The sequence below is a fragment of the Liolophura sinensis genome, chromosome 4 (assembly GCF_032854445.1).
Source record: "Liolophura sinensis isolate JHLJ2023 chromosome 4, CUHK_Ljap_v2, whole genome shotgun sequence".
Classification (NCBI taxonomy): Eukaryota; Metazoa; Mollusca; class Polyplacophora; order Chitonida; family Chitonidae; genus Liolophura; species Liolophura sinensis.
The window spans coordinates 10,589,621-10,610,884 of record NC_088298.1 but is presented as its reverse complement, the minus strand read 5'-3'; the positions used below and the strand labels follow the sequence as shown (position 1 = coordinate 10,610,884).

The 21,264-nt window shown below is 38.8% G+C and overlaps 1 protein-coding gene across 1 annotated transcript; it reads right to left on the bottom strand.

Moving 5' to 3' along the window:
* Positions 1 to 594: 594 nt before the first annotated feature.
* On the bottom strand, positions 595 to 16,793 carry LOC135464662 (acyl-CoA 6-desaturase-like). The gene is made up of 11 exons (XM_064742155.1): positions 16,470 to 16,793; positions 14,726 to 14,821; positions 13,269 to 13,466; positions 11,855 to 11,956; positions 9,765 to 9,890; positions 7,695 to 7,755; positions 6,345 to 6,421; positions 5,215 to 5,312; positions 4,399 to 4,575; positions 3,012 to 3,137; positions 595 to 1,735 (listed from the first exon to the last, which is right to left on the bottom strand). Exons 1-11 carry the CDS (start codon positions 16,659 to 16,661, stop codon positions 1,687 to 1,689), a joined length of 1,302 nt encoding a protein of 433 aa, XP_064598225.1. The 5' UTR covers positions 16,662 to 16,793; the 3' UTR covers positions 595 to 1,686.
* Positions 16,794 to 21,264: the final 4,471 nt, after the last annotated feature.

Below are 21,264 nucleotides of genomic sequence, written 5' to 3'. Positions count from 1 at the left end.
GTTAAGATAAAAAAAAGCAAACACAATAAAAAAATTCCTTTGTTTTCACATAAATTAGCACTATAAAGATCACAATATATGTACAAAGTCAAATTTTACTTCATTGGATAATGAGTTAAAAACAACATTTGTAAAGCTTGATTCTTGGCAAAATGTAATTATGATGGCAGTCAAATGAAAGCAATTCAGCACCCACTTTTAAAACCTGAAGTCAGGGTGAATTTGTGTTTTATACTCAAATTACAAGGAAACTTGCCCACAATCTCCTTTTAGTCTACAGGTAAAATATCGCTTCAATATTTAGTTACAATCAAATAAACAGTAACAATTCACCGGAGAAAAGTGGTTATGAAACAAGTACAATAATTAACAAAAATATTGCAGTGAACCCAAGTTGGATCTGATGCTGTGCATCAAGATGTACATATGCATCACATATGCATCACAAAATACATGAATGTGAAAATTAATAGGAAACTAACCTGAGGCTAAAGCTTTTCTGTGATATATAGAAGGTTGGATGAATTACATGTACTGCGGGTAGCCATATTGGAGTACTGTGGCTATAGCAGCTCAGGTTAACAGGCCTCCAACATGGCTAACCTGGCTATTGCTCTGCCAAGGTGATGATGTCACATGCAACCTCTCCATGCCCAACCAAGCTCACCCTTATCACACTTGTAGCAGGCTTTAAGTGTTCTACTACTGCCTCCCCTGGAATGCTGAGAGTGCATATCTAATGTAATTTACATGTGTTTATGTATTTGAGTCCAGGTTAACACCTTGCTGACCCCTACACCCATCTACTGGGCAGATCGAGGTACAAGCGGGGCTAGACTTTTCATGTGGCCATCTTAGCAAGATTTTCCATACATTTTTGTTGAACACAGGTAGATTTCCTTTTAATGGTAGCCCGCAGATAAAGAGAAATTGGCTAAAATGAAAAAAGCAGAGCATCTACTTCATTGGACATGTTGGATAAACAGTCTTGGCTTCCAGAAAAACTACTGACTATGGGACACAACTCTCCCATGGAAATTTCCTATATGAGGAAACAAGATAGTCATTTAAAGTTAACAATGCCGTCTCACCAAAACAGTGTCATACTCAACCAAGGCAATGTCCTACTCAACCAAGCAATGTCCTACTCAACCAAGGCAGTGTCCTACTCAACCAAGGCAGTGTCCTATTTCAGGACATCCTTATTGCTATTGCCTGTATGTATGATGAAGACAAACCAAACGGGATATTTGGTCTTTACTGCTCATTCCACACCATGGGCAAACTCCTGGCAGACTAGTGGCTAACTCCTAGGCTGTCTGTGGTGGTTTTAGCCTAGCTTGTAGAATAGGTCTACATTATTAATGTCTTCTTAAATCTTTCATCACTGCATCCTAGATCACACAACATTCATGCTCACTGAAGAAATGTAAGTAGTATACACTTGTACATCCAACATGTTAGGGACAGCTTCAGAATTAAAACTGAATCAATAAAAATTGGCAGATCCAGTGTGACTGTAAACAATAGCTTTGTGATCTCATCCAGATTCGTGTCAACTCACGGATGTTCGTGACCATGGCGTAAAAATCAGTCAAAAGCTTTCTATTTCAATGCAAACACAAATTCCAATAAAAATCTTGAACAATTTATAATAATTAAATTTTTTGTTTCTCTATGGTCAGCTCACATGTGATATGCCTCATACCACAACTCTCCCGATTCCTTCAGAGATCTGCAAATCGAAAGTAAATACATATTAACTCTCCCACTTATCTCTTTACAGGTACAGGCAGTTAGTTAATGCGATATCAGTGTCATTTGTTAATTTTTGTGAGGATTTTCAATACAATGCACATTTATTCAAAAGCGGTTGTCTATTTCAATTAAAAATGAGAGCTGGCCAATCAACAGGGAAGATGGTATGCAAAATGAAAGGCTTTCATTCTCATTGTTCAAAACTGCATGCAGCCGGACCCTTAATTCACTCGCATGGTGCAGCAGCAACCCGACATTGAGGTGAAAGATAATGGGAAGGTTTCGGGACATTACAGGAACAACTTTGGAAGAACTACAGGTGATAATAACCCGAAATTATAGTCTGTTAAACAACAGAACAATATGAACACAATACGCAAATTGTGAACGTCCACAAAATATTGCTGGTCACCGTTAATGGATGCCAATCCTTTGAGAATAACACTAGATATGCAAGTCAGCTAAAAGGCAACAACTTCCTGAATGAAAGCATGAAGCTGTACAGTGTTAATGTCAAACTTACAGCATAAGGTGTACGATGCTGATGTCAAACTTACAGCATTTAGGTGTACAATGTTAATGTCAAACTTACAGCATTAAGGCGTTCAATGTTTAAGCTGAACTACAGCATAAGGTTTACAATGTTAATGTCAAACTTACAGTATAAGGTGTACAATGTTAATGTCAAACTTACAGCATTAAGGCCTTCAATGTTTAAGCTGAACTACAGCATAAGGTTTACAATGTTAATGTCAAACTTACAGTATAAGGTGTACAATGTTAATGTCAAACTTACAGCATTAAGTTGTAATGGTTGTGGGTTTCCCCCGGGCTCTGCCCGGTTTCCTCCCACCATAATGCTGGCCGCCGTAATATAAGTGAAATATTCTTGAGTATGACGTAAAACACCAATCAAATAAATAAATAAATAAATCAAACTTACAGCATTAAGGCATACAATGTTAATGTCAAACTTACAGCACTAAGGCATGCAATGTTTACCCTATTTCTTCTAAAATTTGCAACGCCTAGTCTGCTCATTTCAGCCAATATATATGTAATTCTAGCAGGGATAGCAGGAGTTTCTTTTTTCTCACATGGTTAGACCATCTAATGAACAACATACTCATACATTTACTGTTCCAAAAGGCTGGTAAAGAAATGTAATATTCTACTTTCAACACTACCAATATCTGTTCCAAATTTTTGAAGAAATAGTGTAACAGGTGAACATTTTTAGAAGTCAAACTTACACAACAATGTCCTTGAAAGCCTCAAATAGCCCCTTTGACTGGTAATTCAGACCATGTTTTCGGCACAGAGACTGTACAAGTGGCGCCACCTTGTGGTAGTTGTGCCGCGGCATTGTGGGAAATAAACTGCAAAAACAGAATGACAACAAGTTAATAATAAAAATTAACTCTCTCTTTTAAACCTCCTGCAAAATGTGACTGAAGGCTGAGATGGTTTGAACTATACAGCTTCCATGGCAACATACATGTATGTTTCTCACATATATCACATATATCACCACGGTAGTTACAATCAATTAAGCCTACGATCACTTTGAGTGGCCCCTGGCCCCTGCTACACAAAGCAATCGTTGTGTGGCAGTTGATTGTAACTACCATGATGACATATGTTGAAGACGCAAATGTTGCCATGTTAGCTACAATCAACACAGCACTGAGTAGAGAGGCAAACAAAGTAAGCGTAGGTCTACACTATATAAGTTGATTGCAGGTACAGCAGGTAAGGTCAGCATGTCTAACATAGTAGCCTACTACTGCTTTCCAGTCACAGATGTTGATGTGTGTTTCAGTTTACAGAATGATTTATTTATTTATTTGATTGGTGTTTTAGGCCATACTCAAGAATATTTCACTTATACGACGGCGGCCAGCATTATGGTGGGTGGAAACCGGGCATAGCCTGGGGAAAACCCATGACCATCCGCAGGTTGCTGGCAGACCTTCCCACGTACAACAGGAGAAGAAGCCATCATGAGCTGGACTTGAACTTACAGCTATCGCATTGGTGAGAGACTCCTGGGTCATTACGCTGCGCTAGCGCGCTAACCAACTGAGCCGAGGAGGCCCCCCAGTTTACAGAGAAATGATCTTCAAATAATGTACAAAAATCAAAAGAGTCGTATATACTACCAGATGAAAAATACTTAAATAAGGAAGTAAATATATATGTATTTATTTCATTATTGTTTAACGAGTTGATGAAAATGTTTCAATTATATGAAGACGGCCAGTGTTTTAGGTGGAGGAAACCACAGTGCCTTGGAAAACCCCAGTCCTTCTGCAAGATACTGACAAACTTTCCCACATCTGAAGTACACATATTCACACCATTATTGTGGTAAATAAGTGATCTTCAACAAACCTTAGATTACACAAGTGTTGACAAAAGGGTTGTTGACTGTTTACTGTCACCAAGGTCCCACAGGCAGTGAGATCATAGTCTCAAAAAAGCTGGTATTTAACTCATACCTCATGTGTCAGAGCGATTAAAAAGTGCAAGTACCCCTTTAACCAATACCATTTAACCACAAAGCTGCATCTAACTTCGAAAATAAATAAAAACCACTATTTAAAACAAAAACAACCAAACTTTGATTTCAATACTCACTGGTGTTCAATCTGGAAATTAAGATGTCCGCTGAACCAGTCATTGAACCAGGACTGTTTGACGTTACATGTGGCCTTGAGTTGCATGGTCACCCAGTCGAGTCTCTGTTCACGCTCCACAGCCATGGGAATGTGGTTCATCTGAGTTGTCCAGACGAACCAATGGCTTTCCAGGAATCTGAGCAATATCGCACGTAACGAGATTATGACAGGACACTACTGTAGTACTTGATTATATGCAAACATTAATTTTGTGTAGGCGGCCTTCGTGGAAGAGAGGGTTAGCAGGCCAGCGTGGCGCAATGACCCAGAAGCCTTCCACCTAAGCTGTCGCTATGAGTTCAAGTCCATCTCATGCTGGCTTTCTCTCCATCCATAAATGGGCTATGCCCAGTTTCCTCCTATCATAAAGCTGGTTGCCGTCATATAAGTGAAATATTCTTGAGTACGGCGTAGAACACCAATCAAATAATAAACAAATAATAAATTTGAGAAAATGTACAATGGCCTACTGCGCAAAAGCAGGGCGTACACAGCTTGGTCTAGGGGAGGCTACTCAACCAAAAGCACTAAATTCACAAATATTCAGGAGTTATACCCCTTTCTATCAGATCCCCTTTTTTGTTATTCCCAACAAACCTTGAAGATAAGTGATTTTGTGAGACACTGTTACTCTATTTGTCATTTATCAGCAATTTCTATCTCACTTTAAGGTAATTTATTTGTCATTTAGAAGAAATTTATTTATCATTATAGTCTATAATCATTCAATGGAAATTCATTTACATTGACCAAACTGCCAATTTGAGCTCCTTACCTGACAAACAGATACAAGCCTAGAGTTCCCCAAACTCCCAGAAAACAGCCAAATAACAAACAATAATGTAGGAAAAACGATAACATCCATGCCAATTCCTGTAAAAAAAAAAACAGAACAAAAAATAATGACCTTTCTTGTAAATTCTATTTCTATTCTATTCTATTAGTTGGTGTGTTAAGACTCAATTTACTCAAGAATATACAAGATGTACATGTTTGTAGAAGGAGGACACAAGACTGGGTGGTATTTTACTACAACTATCAGCCCATGACCAATCAGGTCGCAGGTTCAAATCCAGCTTTGGTTGTGTCTGTTAAGGCTTTAAGTGCAGAGGTTTGTTCGCTACCTGGCAAAGATCAGTGATTTATTGACCATCGTCATATAGGTGCAAAAACATCAACAAATTAATCAATCAGATAACAGGTTGGATTAAATCCTGGTTATTTTGATAACTGTAACCTTTTTCTTTTTCGCCAGTCTCCTATATTCAGCTGTCTGTAAAATCAGTCATAGCCGTTACCAAAATAGCCTTTTCCTAGTGACATGTAACAACACAAGCTGTACACATTAATATTTTGTATGTCTATACAAGGAAAATGCAGTTGTAATACTTTTTCTAATTCATAGTGTTAAACTCCATAAACCTGGTTTCCACACCAAGACCATCAAATATGGCACTGTCAGAAACAGGGTTTAAATTAAAGTCTATAGCGGTTTTGGTAACTGGCGTCATCCTTCATACAAACATATTAAGCTCCGCCCAACATTCAGCATGCCACTGACTTCTGAACAATGATGACATCAGCCGACTTTTAGGTGCCGAAAACAAGGCTCATGGAGTTTAACATTATAAACTTCAGAAAAGTATTCTAACTTCATTTATCTTTGCAAGAATAGGGATTTCCAAAATATCGACGTGCGAAGCTTTTGTTGTTACAAGTCACAAAAGGAAAGGCGATTTTGGTTGCGACTATGACTGATTTTACAGACAGATGAATATAGGCAACTCGCTAAAAAGAAGTAAACTATAGACACAAATTAAAATGACAACCATCATTCCATCTGAAATCCACCTGCTTTGGTCAATTGGTCCATAGTCTCATTATAAGATGCTAAGGGCAACTTACCCCCCATTTCCTGCGGCTTATCAAAAAGTACGGAATTTCATAGTTGAAGTATAATGGTAGCAGCAGAGGAGGAAGAACTGAGAAAAAACAGAGAAAAGTTGATTAATAAAGATGATGAAAATATTATCAACATGTAGCAAGTTCATAAATTGATAGTAGTATTCTTAATTAGAGGGTTCACAGACATCATGGTCATGTTATTACCTTCATTAGTGAGTGAGTGAGAGAGTGAGTGAGTGAAAGAGAATCATACTTAACAATTTTTTAATCATAAGAGGAATCCTTAGAGTGCATGTAATGTGCCTTCTTGTAACAGGGCGGATTTCTACCGATCTTATCTAGTGCTGCATTGACTGAAATGACCTACCGAGGGCACGTAAGGCCCCCTGGCAAAGCCATTATACTGATACAGGTCAACCAGTCGTTGCACAATACCCTTAATGCTGAAAGCCAAGCTTTGAGTCTTAAATGTGACCCGACACTGGACTGACTCATTAATGTAATTCATGGTAGCACTATACTACATGTATATAAATACACTGTACTATATTTAAATACTTCTAATGCAAGGCCGAAAAACTACATAAAATCCAAAGCATTGCAAATTTAACATCAACTTCCTTTTCAAATGTTCATTTCAATAATCAAATAATGGTACATACATCTACAGTTTATACGGGTTTGAAAGTCACGTGGCAAAATCTATCGTCCGCGATTTATTAATCAGATTTGGGTCAGTACATTAATTGCTAAAATGCTTATTAAGACTGGATACTAGATATTTATAACATCTTCACATTTTAGCAATTTATTACAGAAATTTAGAGATGGAAATCAAATGTGACTATGCCTATCCACGTTGTAATATTTACAGGTAGAAATTTGAGTTGCAGATCAAATGTCAATTAAGAGGTTGTAAAAAAACATCTTTGCCACATTCAGTACTTACATGTAGAAATTTGTGCATCAAACGTCATTTGTGCATATTAATACTTATTTAAGGTATATGGACCAGGTGTGATTTATTTCTTTGATTGGCATTTTACGCCGTACTCAAGAATATTTCACTTATACGATGGCGGCCAGCATTATGGTGGGTGGAAACCGGGCATAGCCCAGGGGAAACCCACGACCATCCGCAGGTTGCTGGCAGACCTTCCCACATACGGCTGGAGAGGAAGCCAGCACGAGCTGGACTTGAACTCACAGCGACCGCATTAGTGAGAGACTCCTGGGTCATAACGCTGCGCTAGCGCGCTAACCAACTGCGCCACGGAGGCCCCCGACCAGGTGTGATAACTGAGAACTCAATCAGGTGCCAATCAGCCCTTCATGCATACCTGTACTCACCTAGGTAGAAATAATTGTGCTGGTAATTATAGGGCATGAATCCTTTCTTTTTCTTCCCAAACTGAAGAAATAGAAAGAACAATATTTTAAGATATACATGTGTGGAATTGTCAATGACTTTAATTTTTGCAGTTTCTAAAATTATGGAGCATTTATATCAAAGATATCAACCACTTTATAAAGTCTTGAAGTCATAATTGACAGAACACAGGTAAACAAATTATTGTCTTTCTCTTGATGGTCATGCATTTCCCCCCCGAGCATCTGCCCAGTCTCCTACCATCATAATGCTGGTCACTGTCCCAGGTGTCATAAATCACCAGTCAAATAAGTAAATAAACAAAATGCTACCAATATCATGTAACACTCACTGAAGAAAACAGAAAAAGTATTTTTCCCAACAGAAACAGCATCTGCATCCTTCACACTCATCCACTCACCTCCACAGGTTCCTGTTTTCTCAACAGAAACAGCATCTGCAGCCTTCACACTCATCCATTCACCTTTACAGGTTGCTGTTTTCCCAACAAAAATAGCATCTGCATCCTTAACACTCATCCATTCACCTCTACAGGTAGCTGTTTTCCCAGCAGAAACAGCATCTGCATCCTTCACACTTATCCACTCACCTCTACAGGTTGCTGTTCTCCCAAAAGAAAAAGCATCTGCATCCTTCACACTCATCCACTCACCTCTACAGGTTGCTGTTTTCCCAACAGAAACAGTATCTGCATCCTTCACACTCATCCACTCACCTTTACACATTGCTGTTTTCCCAACAGAAACAGCATCTGCATCCTTCACACTCATCCATTCACCTCTACAGGTTGCTGTTTTCCCAACAGAAACAGCATCTGCATCCTTCACACTCATCCACTCACCTGCACAGGTTGCTGTTCTATCAGCAGAAACAGCATCTGCATCCTTCACACTCATCTCCACAGGTTGCTGTTCTCCCAGCAGAAACAGCATCTGCATCCTTCACACTCATCCCCCCACCTACACAGGTTGGCATATTCCCAGGAAAAACAGCATCTGCATCCTTCACACTCATCCCCCCACCTACACAGGTTGGCATATTCCCAGGAAAAACAGCATCTGCATCCTTCACACTCATCCACTCGCCTTTACACATTGTTGTTTTCCCAACAGAAACAGCATCTGCATCCTTCACACTCATCCACTCACCTCTACAGGTTGCTGTTTTCCCAAAAGAAACAGCATCTGCATCCTTCACACTCATCCACTCACCTCCACAGGTTGCTGTTCTCCCAGCAGAAACAGCATCTGCATCCTTCACACTCATCCACTCGCCTTTACATATTGTTGTTTTCCCAACAGAAACAGCATCTGCATCCTTCACACTCACCCACTCACCTCTACAGGTTGCTGTTTTCCCAACAGAAACAGCATCTGCATCCTTAACACTCATCCACTCACCTCCACAGGTTGCTGTTTTCCCAACAGAAACAGCATCTGCATCCTTCACACTCATCCACCCACCTACACAGGTTGGCATATTTCCAGGAGAAACAGCATCTGCATCCTTCACACTCATCCACTCGCCTTTGCAGGTTGCTGTTTTCCATGCAAAAACAGCATCTGCATCCTTCACACTCATTCACTCACCTGCACAGGTTTCCATTTTCCCAACAGAAACAGCATCTACATCCTTCACACTCATCCACTCACCTCCACAGGTTTCCATTTTCCCAACAGAAACAGCATCTCCATCCTTCACACTCATCCACTCACCTCCACAGGTTTCCATTTTCCCAACAGAAACAGCATCTGCATCCTTCACACTCATCCACTCACCTCCACAGGTTTCCATTTTCCCAACAGAAACAGCATCTACATCCTTCACACTCATCCACTCACCTCCACAGGTTTCCATTTTCCCAACAGAAACAGCATCTGCATCCTTCACACTCATCCACTCACCTCCACAGGTTTCCATTTTCCCAACAGAAACAGCATCTACATCCTTCACACTCATCCACTCACCTCCACAGGTTTCTATTTTCCCAACAGAAACAGCATCTGCATCCTTAACACTCATCCACTCACCTCTACAGGTTGCTGTTTTCCCAGCAGAAACAGCATCTCCATCCTGATATCTGGGTCTTTACGGATGATGTTAGGCTTGGCATGATGCTGGTAGTGCCGATAATTCCACCAGTCAGCAGAGGCCCCCTGCAGATCAATTCAAAACCGACTGATCAATGGACTGATCAATTCCTAATAAAATGTACCCGATGTAATAAGTGGTTATTTCTTGGATTGGTGTTAAACAGCGTGAGCGATCAGGTTTATAAGTGACAAACCTCAAAACTTAAATCCACACTAAAATTGGCAAGAGCTGGATTCGAACTTGTGACCTCTTCAGCCATGGGCCCGAGAGTCGCAGCACATTAACCATCTCACCAAGATACCGTAATTGTGCGAGTGTTACGTTCAATGACTGATGACGATTATCAATTTCAACATAGATTTGGTAGCTATTAAGCCACATATAAATGCCAAACCTGAGCTCTGCACATGAAACAACCTATATGCAAAACCTGAGCTCTGCACATGAAACAACCTATATGCAAAACCTGAGCTCAGTACATGAAACAACTTGTATGCAAAACCTGAGCTCAGTACATGAAACAACTTGTATGCAAAACCTGAGCTCACTACATGAATCAACTTGTATGCAAAACCTGAGCTCAGTACATGAAACAACTTGTATGCAAAACCTGAGCTCAGTACATGAAACAACTTGTATGCAAAACCTGAGCTCACTACATGAATCAACTTGTATGCAAAACCTGAGCTCAGTACATGAAACAACTTGTATGCAAAACCTGAGCTCAGTACATGAAGCAGCCTGTATGCAAAACCTGAGCTCACTACATGAAACAACTTCTATGCAAAACCTGAGCTCTGCACATGAAACAACCTATATGCAAAACATGAGCTCAGTACATGAAACAACTTGTATGCAAAACCTGAGCTCACTACATGAAACAACTTGTATGCAAAACCTGAGCTCAGTACATGAAACAACTTGTATGCAAAACCTGAGCTCACTACATGAAACAACTTGTATGCAAAACCTGCACTTAATACATGAAACTACTTGTATGCAAAACCTGCACTCAATACATGAAACTACTTGTATGCAAAACCTGAGCTCAATACATGAAACAACTTGTATGCAAACCCTGAGCTCAATATATTAAACAATTGTTATGCAAAACCTGCGCTCAATACATGAAACAACTTGTATGCAAGACCTGAGCTCAGTACATGAAACAACTTGTATGCAAAACCTGAGCTCACTACATGAAACAACTTGTATGCAAAACCTGAGCTCAGTACATGAAGCAGCTTGTATGCAAAACCTGAGCTCCCTACATGAAACAACTTCTATGCAAAAGCTGAGCTCTGCACATGAAACAACCTATATGCAAAACCTGAGCTCAGTACATGAAACAACTTGTATGCAAAACCTGAGCTCAGTACATGAAACAACTTGTATGCAAAACCTGAGCTCAGTACATGAAACAACTTGTATGCAAAACCTGAGCTCACTACATGAAACAACTTGTATGCAAAACCTGCACTCAATACATAAAACTACTTGTATGCAAAACCTGCACTCAATACATGAAACTACTTGTATGCAAAACCTGAGCTCAATACATGAAACAACTTGTATGCAAACCCTGAGCTCAATATATTAAACAATTGTTATGCAAAACCTGCGCTCAATACTTGAAACTACTTGTATGCAAGACCTGAGCTCATTACATGAAACAACTAGTACGCAAAACCTGAGCTCAATACATGAAACAACTTGTATGCAAAACCTCAGCTCAGTACATGCAGTACTTGTATTGAAATAACACCCCTATCATTTACTTTTACACTGATTCCACAGCGTAATTTACTGTTATTTAATATGCATTGTTATTTAATAGCTCACTGTTCTTTACACGAATGTACATTAATGATTACTGAGCTCAAGCTTATTTCTGGATGGAATACGTACAGGTTTTAGGACATTCACAAATCTAAGATGGTGACTTCAGATAATCAGTCCAAATGCATCATTATTTCTTCAGGGCACAATATAATTCAGCTACCAGCTCAGACCTACGTATACTCGCCTTCAAAAAGTTGATGATGAAAATGTGCACAATGTGGTTCCATTTTGACTTGCGGAAGACGGACAAGTGACCAAAATCATGTTGGGACCAGCCAGCCTGAGCCTATGTGGAAATGTAGAGGTAAGGAGTTTCTGATAAGTCATACATGTTGAGTCTGACATATCATTCTCAAGAATTTAGCAGTTGACATGGTTGAGTAAGATGTGCAGAACATGTTATGATAATTATTCAACTTTCCCTTTCTGTTATGATATGGAGACGTCAAGTTAACAGGTACATGAATTGGATTTTGTGATTTATGGCCAAGCAACAATTCAAAAATCAAATAAACATTGAAAAAAAGTTTAATGTTTTTACAGTTTTCTTATTTTTCAGGGTTTCCCAACAAAGCAAGTACCAGTATGTCGTCAACATTACTAAAAAAAAAAGCTGACTGAACTGTCCACATTTTCAAGAAAATAGACGATTTTTCAGTTTTGTTTTTATTTTATACCCTCTACCGATTTTGAAAAAGGATTTATTCAACCTGTAAAGCAAAACTAAAATGTAGCAATATAATTAAAGCAACATGACGTAAAGAAGGCAACATGAAGTAAAGAAGGCAACATAGTAAAGAAGGCAACATAGTATAGTAAAGAAGGCAACATGAAGTAAAGAAGGCAACATGAAGTAAAGAAGGCAACATAGTATAGTAAAGAAGGCAACATACATGTACATGTAACATATCAACAGTTTCTCAAACTTAATCGCAGTTCTCACTCACTGACTTAAGGATACCCGAAAAAGAATTAACTCTAAAACCAGTTACCAGCTTAACACCCAGGACCCTGTCCAATGAGCGATTGTGAGAAATGTCACTGCTGACATCACCATTTCAAGCTTCTTAATTTACTCAGTTTCTCAATTTCTGGTCTGAAAGCTGAAGGTCTTAATACAAACACTGCCATTGCATTAAAGAAATTTTTGCATCCCAAGAAGAAAGGTTAGACGCTTTTGTGTCTTTTTCCTTTATTCTGTAATAAGCTAGACCAGTGAAATTATGAACACTGCCAAAACAAATAATGAGTGAAAGAGCTTAAGGAGCTTGTGCTTCTGTGCATTCAAGTGATTCATACTTGAAGAATCATCTGACAAATATGCTTCATAAGCCCTTTAAGGCAACATAATACGGAGGCTGGCAACGAACATAATTGAGACAGGCAACATAATTATTGTCTCTGCACACCTGTAGGGTCATTATCAACCTCACCTGAGCCGTTACCAGGGAGAGAGGGACATTCTCTTCATAATAAATACCCTACTGAACATCGAAAATCTCAGATACCTTTTATAAACCAATTCAAGCCTCATAATTGAGGTATGCAACGTAACTATTCCCTCTCTGCATTCCCAGTGAATTAATTATCAGTCTCACCTGAGCTGTTACAAGGAAGAGGGAAGCCAGGAGGAAGGGTACCCAGCCTGTACCCATGCAGTAGAAAATCACCCAAGCGATGAGCTCAAATAGGAGTATCTGCCCCACTGTCAGCAGGAAGAAAATTCTGTCTGCTTTAAACAGGTTCATGTCTTCCAGTTTCTTCCGCAAGTCCCTGAAGTCTTTCATAAGTGGTGTCTGTAAAACGGAATGAAAGTGAAAAATTTGCTCACAAAAAAAGTCATGGTTTTAAATTTCAACATAAGTCATGTAAGCAATGAGGGACATTAAATGAAGACCCTGTTTAAAGAGGTCATTACTCATTATAGCCCAAGGTAATTATTGATTCATTTGGTGTTACTTATATCATGAGAGGAATCAAACTTATTGGCATTAGTTCTCATACAATACACTCTGAGTAACCCTCTCAATTCTACCACTGTGTCCAGGAAGACTCATGGAGTTATCTCCCCCTGGTTCACTGCCCAATGTCTTACAGTCACTAATATGCTGCCACAGCGTAATGACCCAGGAGCCTCTTACCAATGCGGTCGCTGTGAGTTCAAGACCAGCTCATGCTGGCTTCCTCTCCGGCCGTATGTGGGAAGGTCTGGCAGCAACCTGCGGATGGTCATGGGTTCCCCCAGGCTCTGCCCGGTTTCCACCCACTATAATGCTGGCTGCTGTCATATAGGTGAAATATTCTTGAGTATGGCATAAAGCACCAATCAAATAAATAAATAAATAAATAAATAAATAAACAAATAAATAAATACAGTCACTAATCATCTTTCAAGTAATGTTAATACTGTTGGTTTTGTTTGATTGGTGTTTTATGCCATACACAAAAATATTCCACTTATACTGAGGTTGCCAGAATTACAGTGGGATGATACGGGGCAGAGCCCAGGGGAAACCCACAACCACCCGCAATTTGTTGGCAGACTTTCCCACTTACGACCAGAAAGGAAGTCAGCATGAACTGGAATTGAACTCACAGCGACTGCGTTGGTAAGAGGCTCCTGGGTCATTACGTTATGGCAGCATATTAGTGACTGTAAGACATTGGGCAGTGAATCAGGGGGAGATAACTCCATGAGTCTTCCTGGACACAGTGGTAGAATTCAGGCGGTTACTCAGAGTGTATTGGTGAGAACCTCCTAAGTGATTGTGCCTCGCTGGCACGCTATGTTACTGTTGACTGTTATATGTGATGCAGGCTAAAAGGATAACATTATGCATTTTCATTTTTTGTTTCAATCTGTCTGGATGTGAAAAAAATGTTTTTCTTTTATCACAAACCAGACAGAAAAACATTGACGAGAGATAGATACACATATATAAATGGCTAGAACAAACCAGCAGCTGAAACACATTTGAGTTAATTCAGTAAAACCATCCACTGTGTAAACTCCTTGAAAAAAAAAACAAAAAAAAGAAACAAAGAAAATTCTTACTTCCGTGATTTCATTTGGGGCCAGTTGTCCAATCAGCAGAGGTTTCAGAAACTTGGACACCAACTGTTTGTCATTGTGAAAACCAACCCAAGCATCCTGAATATGTAAATACATCAGTGTAATACAGATCGAAAATGAACAAAAAATATCCAGTCTTTTTCAGATCATTTCTTCCCTGGTTTTATTGCAGCTATTTAAGTTAGAATCGACGTCCAATATTCAAAATAACATACTGCCATTGAATAGAAAATGCCATAACAATGAATGTGCACAAAAATGCATGTATGCCATGTTAATTAGGACATTGGGGTTTTGTGTCCTCGGGGTTTTATGTCCTAATTAACTTGGGGTTTTAAGTCCTAATTAACTTGGGGTTTTAAGCCCTAATTAACAGTTTTTCAGCCATACGATGACTAGGAGTAATTAAATGTATACAGATATGAGGTGTCTTCTTGTGGCAGGGCAAGTACACCAAAGTACTGCCACCACTGAAGCACATGACATTCCACTTAAATTGTAACATAAGGCCATGCCTAAATATTACTTGTTTGTCATAACCCAACCTTGCCATCCGTATCAGAAAAAAATAGAGTCTGTCAGTAACATGTATGAATTTTTCTTCTTTTATTCTGGCTAAAGCCACACCAGTTTATCTTTATGTTTTAAGGCACAATGATTTATTTCAGTGCTTGAGGAGGGTATAAATTAACATAAAAATAAATGAGACAAATCCTCAAAATTATAAAAATGTCTGACGAAACAAAAGGTAGATTTTCAATTTTATTTTATTCACTTTTCGATTACAAAGCGTCAGCTTGCCCGTAAAACACAAAATGAGACTCAGGTTACCTAATGAAAATGATAGGCAGATAATCTTTTTAAAAAAAGGGCCCATTTTTGATAGGTCAGTTTGTCAGTTGGGTTATCCCCAACAAAAATGCTTGCAATGATGGCCTTATTTCAGTCTTATCATGACATCACAATGTTTTACTGTAGAGCAACGGATCCCTTGCTAACAGATTTATAGTGCTGCTTAAATGGAATGCCATGCTGAAGACACCAGACAAGACACCCGGAAATTACTGTTGTAGTGTGATGTTATGGGCTTACTAACATCTGGCCAATTAGTACTTGACCCATCAATTTACATGTGTTGTGGGCTCCAAGTAATGAAGCACAAAAATCATAGGTGTGACCTGACTCAGATTTGAACCACTAATGTTATGATTACAAATCAAGATGTAGGCTCTTAAACCACGTGGCCATCATGTAAATGAAATTTCACTGCATTTAATTATGATGTACCATAGCTTATCCCTGGCAATTTAGTAAAGAAAAAAAAACAGAATAAACAAGCCTTTAACCTGTGAATGTGAAAATGTGAACTGCTCTATAATTTACATACAATTAAAGGGAAAAAAATAGAAAACTACCGGATTTACACTACACCCAATACCTTGTATAAATTATTCCTAATTCAATTGCACTCATCCATTCTTTCCCAGGTCAATACATTTCGTCTCTCCTCATTTAAGAGCATTACATTAAATTTAAATCTGATTAACACATACCAATAAGATTAACATGTTCGGCTGTGCATATCAGCTTGCTAATCCCAGCTGTGTCTACAGGTAGGCCTATAAACAGGGCTAAGTAGTTCGCGCTGCCTACGTCCATGTCATAAGTATTCCATTATTAACTCAAAAACGTCCTTTTATTCAAACAAAAAATGATAACTACTTACCGTCGCGTCTTCCCCAGCATAGTGCCCTAAAAGTCTGCCCCCACCGGGGTGTTTCCGGGCCCAGTTTGTGACATTGTATACCTTGCTGTCTATTACAAGCCAGCTGTCATTTCTCGCTGTGTGTTTTCTGACTTCTTCCCACGTGTACATTGGCAGGCTCACAGGGCTGCTTTCGTCGTCCCGCTGACACATGTTCTCAGCAAAACAATGTCGGTGTCTTAGACAAATTTAGACAAAAATGACCTGATCTCCTTCGGCCTTCGAAAAGTAAATCCAGTTACCCTTTTCAGCAATCGCTGACTATCGCCGGTTTGTTTTTCTTGATTCTGTCTCGCGCCATCATCGGATGATGCCGAGCGACCCCTGACCTCAAAAGGCCTTGACCGAGCTTTGTCCTTAAGTGGCTCAGTGACCTAGTAAATGGCGACCTGCCAGCTAAAAAAAGAAAAGGTTGGTTTAGTTTCAACATCTGCACGTGGTGCACCGACACATACCTTATGTCATTGTGAACTTCACCGTTAACTATATGGGGCTTCATTTCCTCAGGAAAATATGTTAGATTATATCTGTTTGTTTGGTAATGCAATGATTAAACACATTTCTGTATTAGGCAAAAGATTTCAGTTTTCAAAAGATTATGTAATTTTTATGTTAACATACACCCGTTGTCTGCGTTTTTTATGTTTTTTTTATGTTTTTGTTTTTTTTTTTTTTTCATTTTTTTTACCCTTCACAAAATATCAGCCTCGTCTGTGTACGTGTTACCGTTCAAAATATGTGATCGTGTTCATACTGACGTCGCTTTATAACGTCTTAAAAACTTCAGGATCATTTTCTCTATAATTTGTACAGGTACGATTCGGATATTTTCTGAAAGAGGAAATAGTAAATATGGCTTTTTGGGGCCAAAAATATCCGGTGTAAATGTACCGTAGCTCTTTAAGGCGTAGCTCTAACTCACATGATTTATGGAAATTATGTTTCCAGATTATAACTTACTAATTTCTAATTCATTCTTAATTTCAACAATTTGGTAAAAAAAATTATATTAAAGCCTACACATTGTATAAATATTTAACTAATCTTCATACTAACAAAATATACGGTGATCTGATACAAGATTTGACCTTCGATTCAGATCAGATGTTCTAGACACATGTTTGTTTTTTATGCACTTTGTCCTGTACTGGTACTTTCCACTCGATAACTCTCAAGCAGATTATCTGGCGTCAGTGAAGCACTCTCGACTGATAAATAACTCGTCTCCTGTCTATAGCCGAAATTCTTCTCACCCAATCAGGACAGAGATAGGGATTTTTTTTTTTTTGTCTTCGGGCCAATAAGCGCTGTTTAAACTCGACTCTTTTCTCCAGGCACAGACGTACGTGTGTACATGTTTCACAGCGCTGGAATCGTCACAGCCCAATCATCGTATGCCATGTGCACCGTCTCGTGTTCAATGTTTCTACATATACAGCCTGTTTTGGAGTGTGTCAACATTCTAAACACATAAGTCAGTGAGTGTGTCAAGGGCTTGGTTGATTAACTGTGTACAGGCATTCACACACTGACCTATACAAACCAATGCACAAAGCTTTCAACACCTTATCTTATATATAAAGAATGTTCTGTAATTTTGGAAGAAAGATAAACGAAGAGGCAAATTCTGTTTATTTGTTTTTTATTTAATTAACTGGTGTAAGCTGCACGCGGTCAAAAGTAATAGGTGAACTAAAATGTTATATGCATTATATCGACCGTAAGACCCTTTCTCTTTCGCACGAAGCGTTAGTCTAGTTGCGGAGTTGGGTATTTCTTATACATCGAGCAACGCAGTTGCGAGAGTTGCGGAGAGAAACAGACCCAGTGTGTAGCATTGACGGCAAGGAACATTTACTGCTGTTAACATAAATCGACATAAATCTGCATCAGCTACATGTTTCTACAAATAAACTACCCCATTCCTATGTAGGCCTGACCAAAAATTGAATATGACATGAACACAAATTGATAAAAAAGGACAATTTCAGGGTCTGCTGTACTGTGGCGCCCAGCTCGATAACTCACGAAATGCTCGGAAAATGTGATGTTTTTTTTTTCAGGAATAGACTTGGTTTGGATTGGACCTTTTTGGTTGGGCGAGTCTCACACCTGCCTAGTTAAGTACAGAGATCACACGGTTGGCGTCGATTTATGTTGGGGTTTTAATGCGCCTGTGAACAGACATTAAGGCTGCTTCTCTCCTCAACTCTCGTAACTGCGTTCCTCGATAAAAGTTATCTCACTCCCGATCCGCAAGTAGCGTGAGTCCAGAGGCTGCTGACATGCCTTATGTTCTGCGGTGAATATTCCCAGCTTTTTATGACCAGTGAGGTTACAAAGCCTAGCGATACTAAGGAACTGGTCCTGTTAGATTTATTTATTTATTTGATTGGTGTTTTACGCCGTACTCAGAAATGTTTCACTTACAAGACGGCGGGGTCCAACTGGACAAAGCCGGCTTACGCGTAGAAGTTACAAGTTGTAATTTATAACTTCATTCTGCACTTAGCTTACCTACTTTAGTTTGAAGTCACAAGCTGACCTTGTAACCTCTAGCTAAAGGTCTCTAGTGTTTAAAACAAAAGTTTGAGAAAACCTTGCGACGATGAGCATCTAGCGATGTCTGACTACATTCAGTTTTAACAACGCTAAGGTCATTAGGGTCATTAGGGTGATGAGGCAGGAAGTGATGTCAGAAAACGCAAACGCTTGACATGAAGTGAGGATAGGGATCTGCACATGCGCCATAATAAGTATGTCGTGCTTGTAGAAATTTGCCAGTGCCACCGGGATACCAATATTCGCAGATTATAACATAATCCTAGGTTACAAGATTTTAACCATTTAGAATGCTGAACATAAGACATAAAGGCGTTAATTTAACAAATGATATAAAAACAATTTAGAAAGTGTTAACCTAATATTATAAATGCTTCCCCTCTCCTGCCACTGCCAAATGTTGGATTTAGGGGCCTAATATTGTTAAAGTTATAACATTTCAGTTTTAAGAAAGTAAATAATTATATGACGAAAGTAGTATAGCCCTGACTAATGTCACGGGTTCGAAACCAGTTTCAGCTGCCTTGGCAGAAGTCATAATATGAAAGTCTGTTTTCTAGAGTTATTTTAGAATGTATTCTGTTATATTAACGTTATATTTTGTCACATTCAGATTAGTGGAATAATCTGCTACAGTAACAAAATATATTCTATCATCATTCAGACAACTGATTTTCTATTAAATTTAGCACATTATGCTTTTGAGAGTACCCATATTAGTTTGAGCTCGGTTGTGCCGCGGTTTTTTCTGAGTATAACACTTGTTTGAGTGACATTTCAAGAAACTTAGTTTGCTTTTCATTTGGTAAATCTATATATCTCGATCTACATTTATGTCATCGTCAAGAAATACAGGGCAGATTTCAGATAAGAAGCAATTTATAACAAGTTGAATAAAGTTTACATCAGCTAAAACAGTTTACAGTCACAAAGACAAATGAAACAAAGAAAAACAGTGAAAGGAGCTGTCTGAACTAAGGTAATTCTTTCCCGGCTTTCGCAAAGTTTTTGGTCTGGATAGATAGATATTCAGCCACAAAATTTGTAAACAAATGTCCACAGGGGGCCAGAGACCCTGTTATTCTCAAACTTATTTTAATTTACCGTATGCTGGAAATCAAGGCGACTACATTGCGTAGAAAACCGCAAACAAAATCACTGTATTACACTGTCTCAGCCTATCCACCTTTGTGAAACCTGGAAGTGTGAAAACTTGCATTTTTGTAAACAACAAAGACAAAACTAGCATTGCATACAAACGTTTTATTGCTTATCAGCTGTAACGCTAGGTATGTAGGAAAACCAGAAGGTTGGTTGAACGACTTGAAGGCTTCTATACAAACATCAGCTTCAATCTTTGACATAAAATAATGCGACTTCAAGGCTTTACTATCGTACACTTCCATTTCTTAAATTTGCCAAACTCAGCTAGCGGCCAAATAAAAATAGCACAGTTTTAATGTGTGTTTATATACAGGTATACAGTGACAACAAAAGCGTACCTGTAGCACCTTTATACTTTTTCTAAATTCGTAACATAGCAGTGGTAAAACTACAGATATGCACCTTTAAAATGTTTTAAACATAAAGCATCGTCCAGCGTGATCTGACTATTGTTGTCCTACAATGAATGAGTAACACCATGAAATTTGTGCACAAAACCTCACTGCAAAGGCAGACATGGACGTATTAGTAAAAACTACATAGCTTACACGTGATAAAGTTACCCATAACCACCCACACCGGTACATTGTGCCTTTCCCTTTCTTTCTAGCAAAGTTTTCAACAGCAGAGTTTCGAAAATGCCATAGTTTATTGGTGTACACTCTTAAAGTGCAAAGTTTTTTTTAGTGTTAAAATGATACAATACGTTAAATGTTATAAAATGTCTATATACGATGTAACGTCAATTTAAATATTATAGATCTCGATATTTGTACATAGTGCTGCCTCACTGGAACGCCATGCCGAAGACACCAGGAATGACATGTCATTTTACATTTACATTTGAATAAGGAAGTGCTTAATAAATCGAATGTCTGAGCATCTCCACGAATTTTTGTTTACTTTGACCGGCTTTCAGTCCTCACTCGGGAAAGAAGGCCTCGAGTGGCACGAAAACTAAAAGCGTTGCAAATTTTTTACTAGTCCAGAGTTCGTGTTCAGTTTTTTACAGATAACCCTTGAAAAATGT

Bases quoted from the DNA above. Each gene is read 5' to 3' on its own strand.
- LOC135464662 (XM_064742155.1), bottom strand. From the start codon at position 16,661: ATGTGTCAGCGGGACGACGAAAGCAGCCCTGTGAGCCTGCCAATGTAC. The intron at 3,138-4,398 runs GTGAGTATTGAA...CTGTTTTTGCAG, and splicing joins AATTTCCAGATTGAACACCA to TTTATTTCCCACAATGCCGC. The intron at 1,736-3,011 runs GTAAGTTTGACT...TTCGATTTGCAG, and splicing joins GCTTTCAAGGACATTGTTGT to ATCTCTGAAGGAATCGGGAG.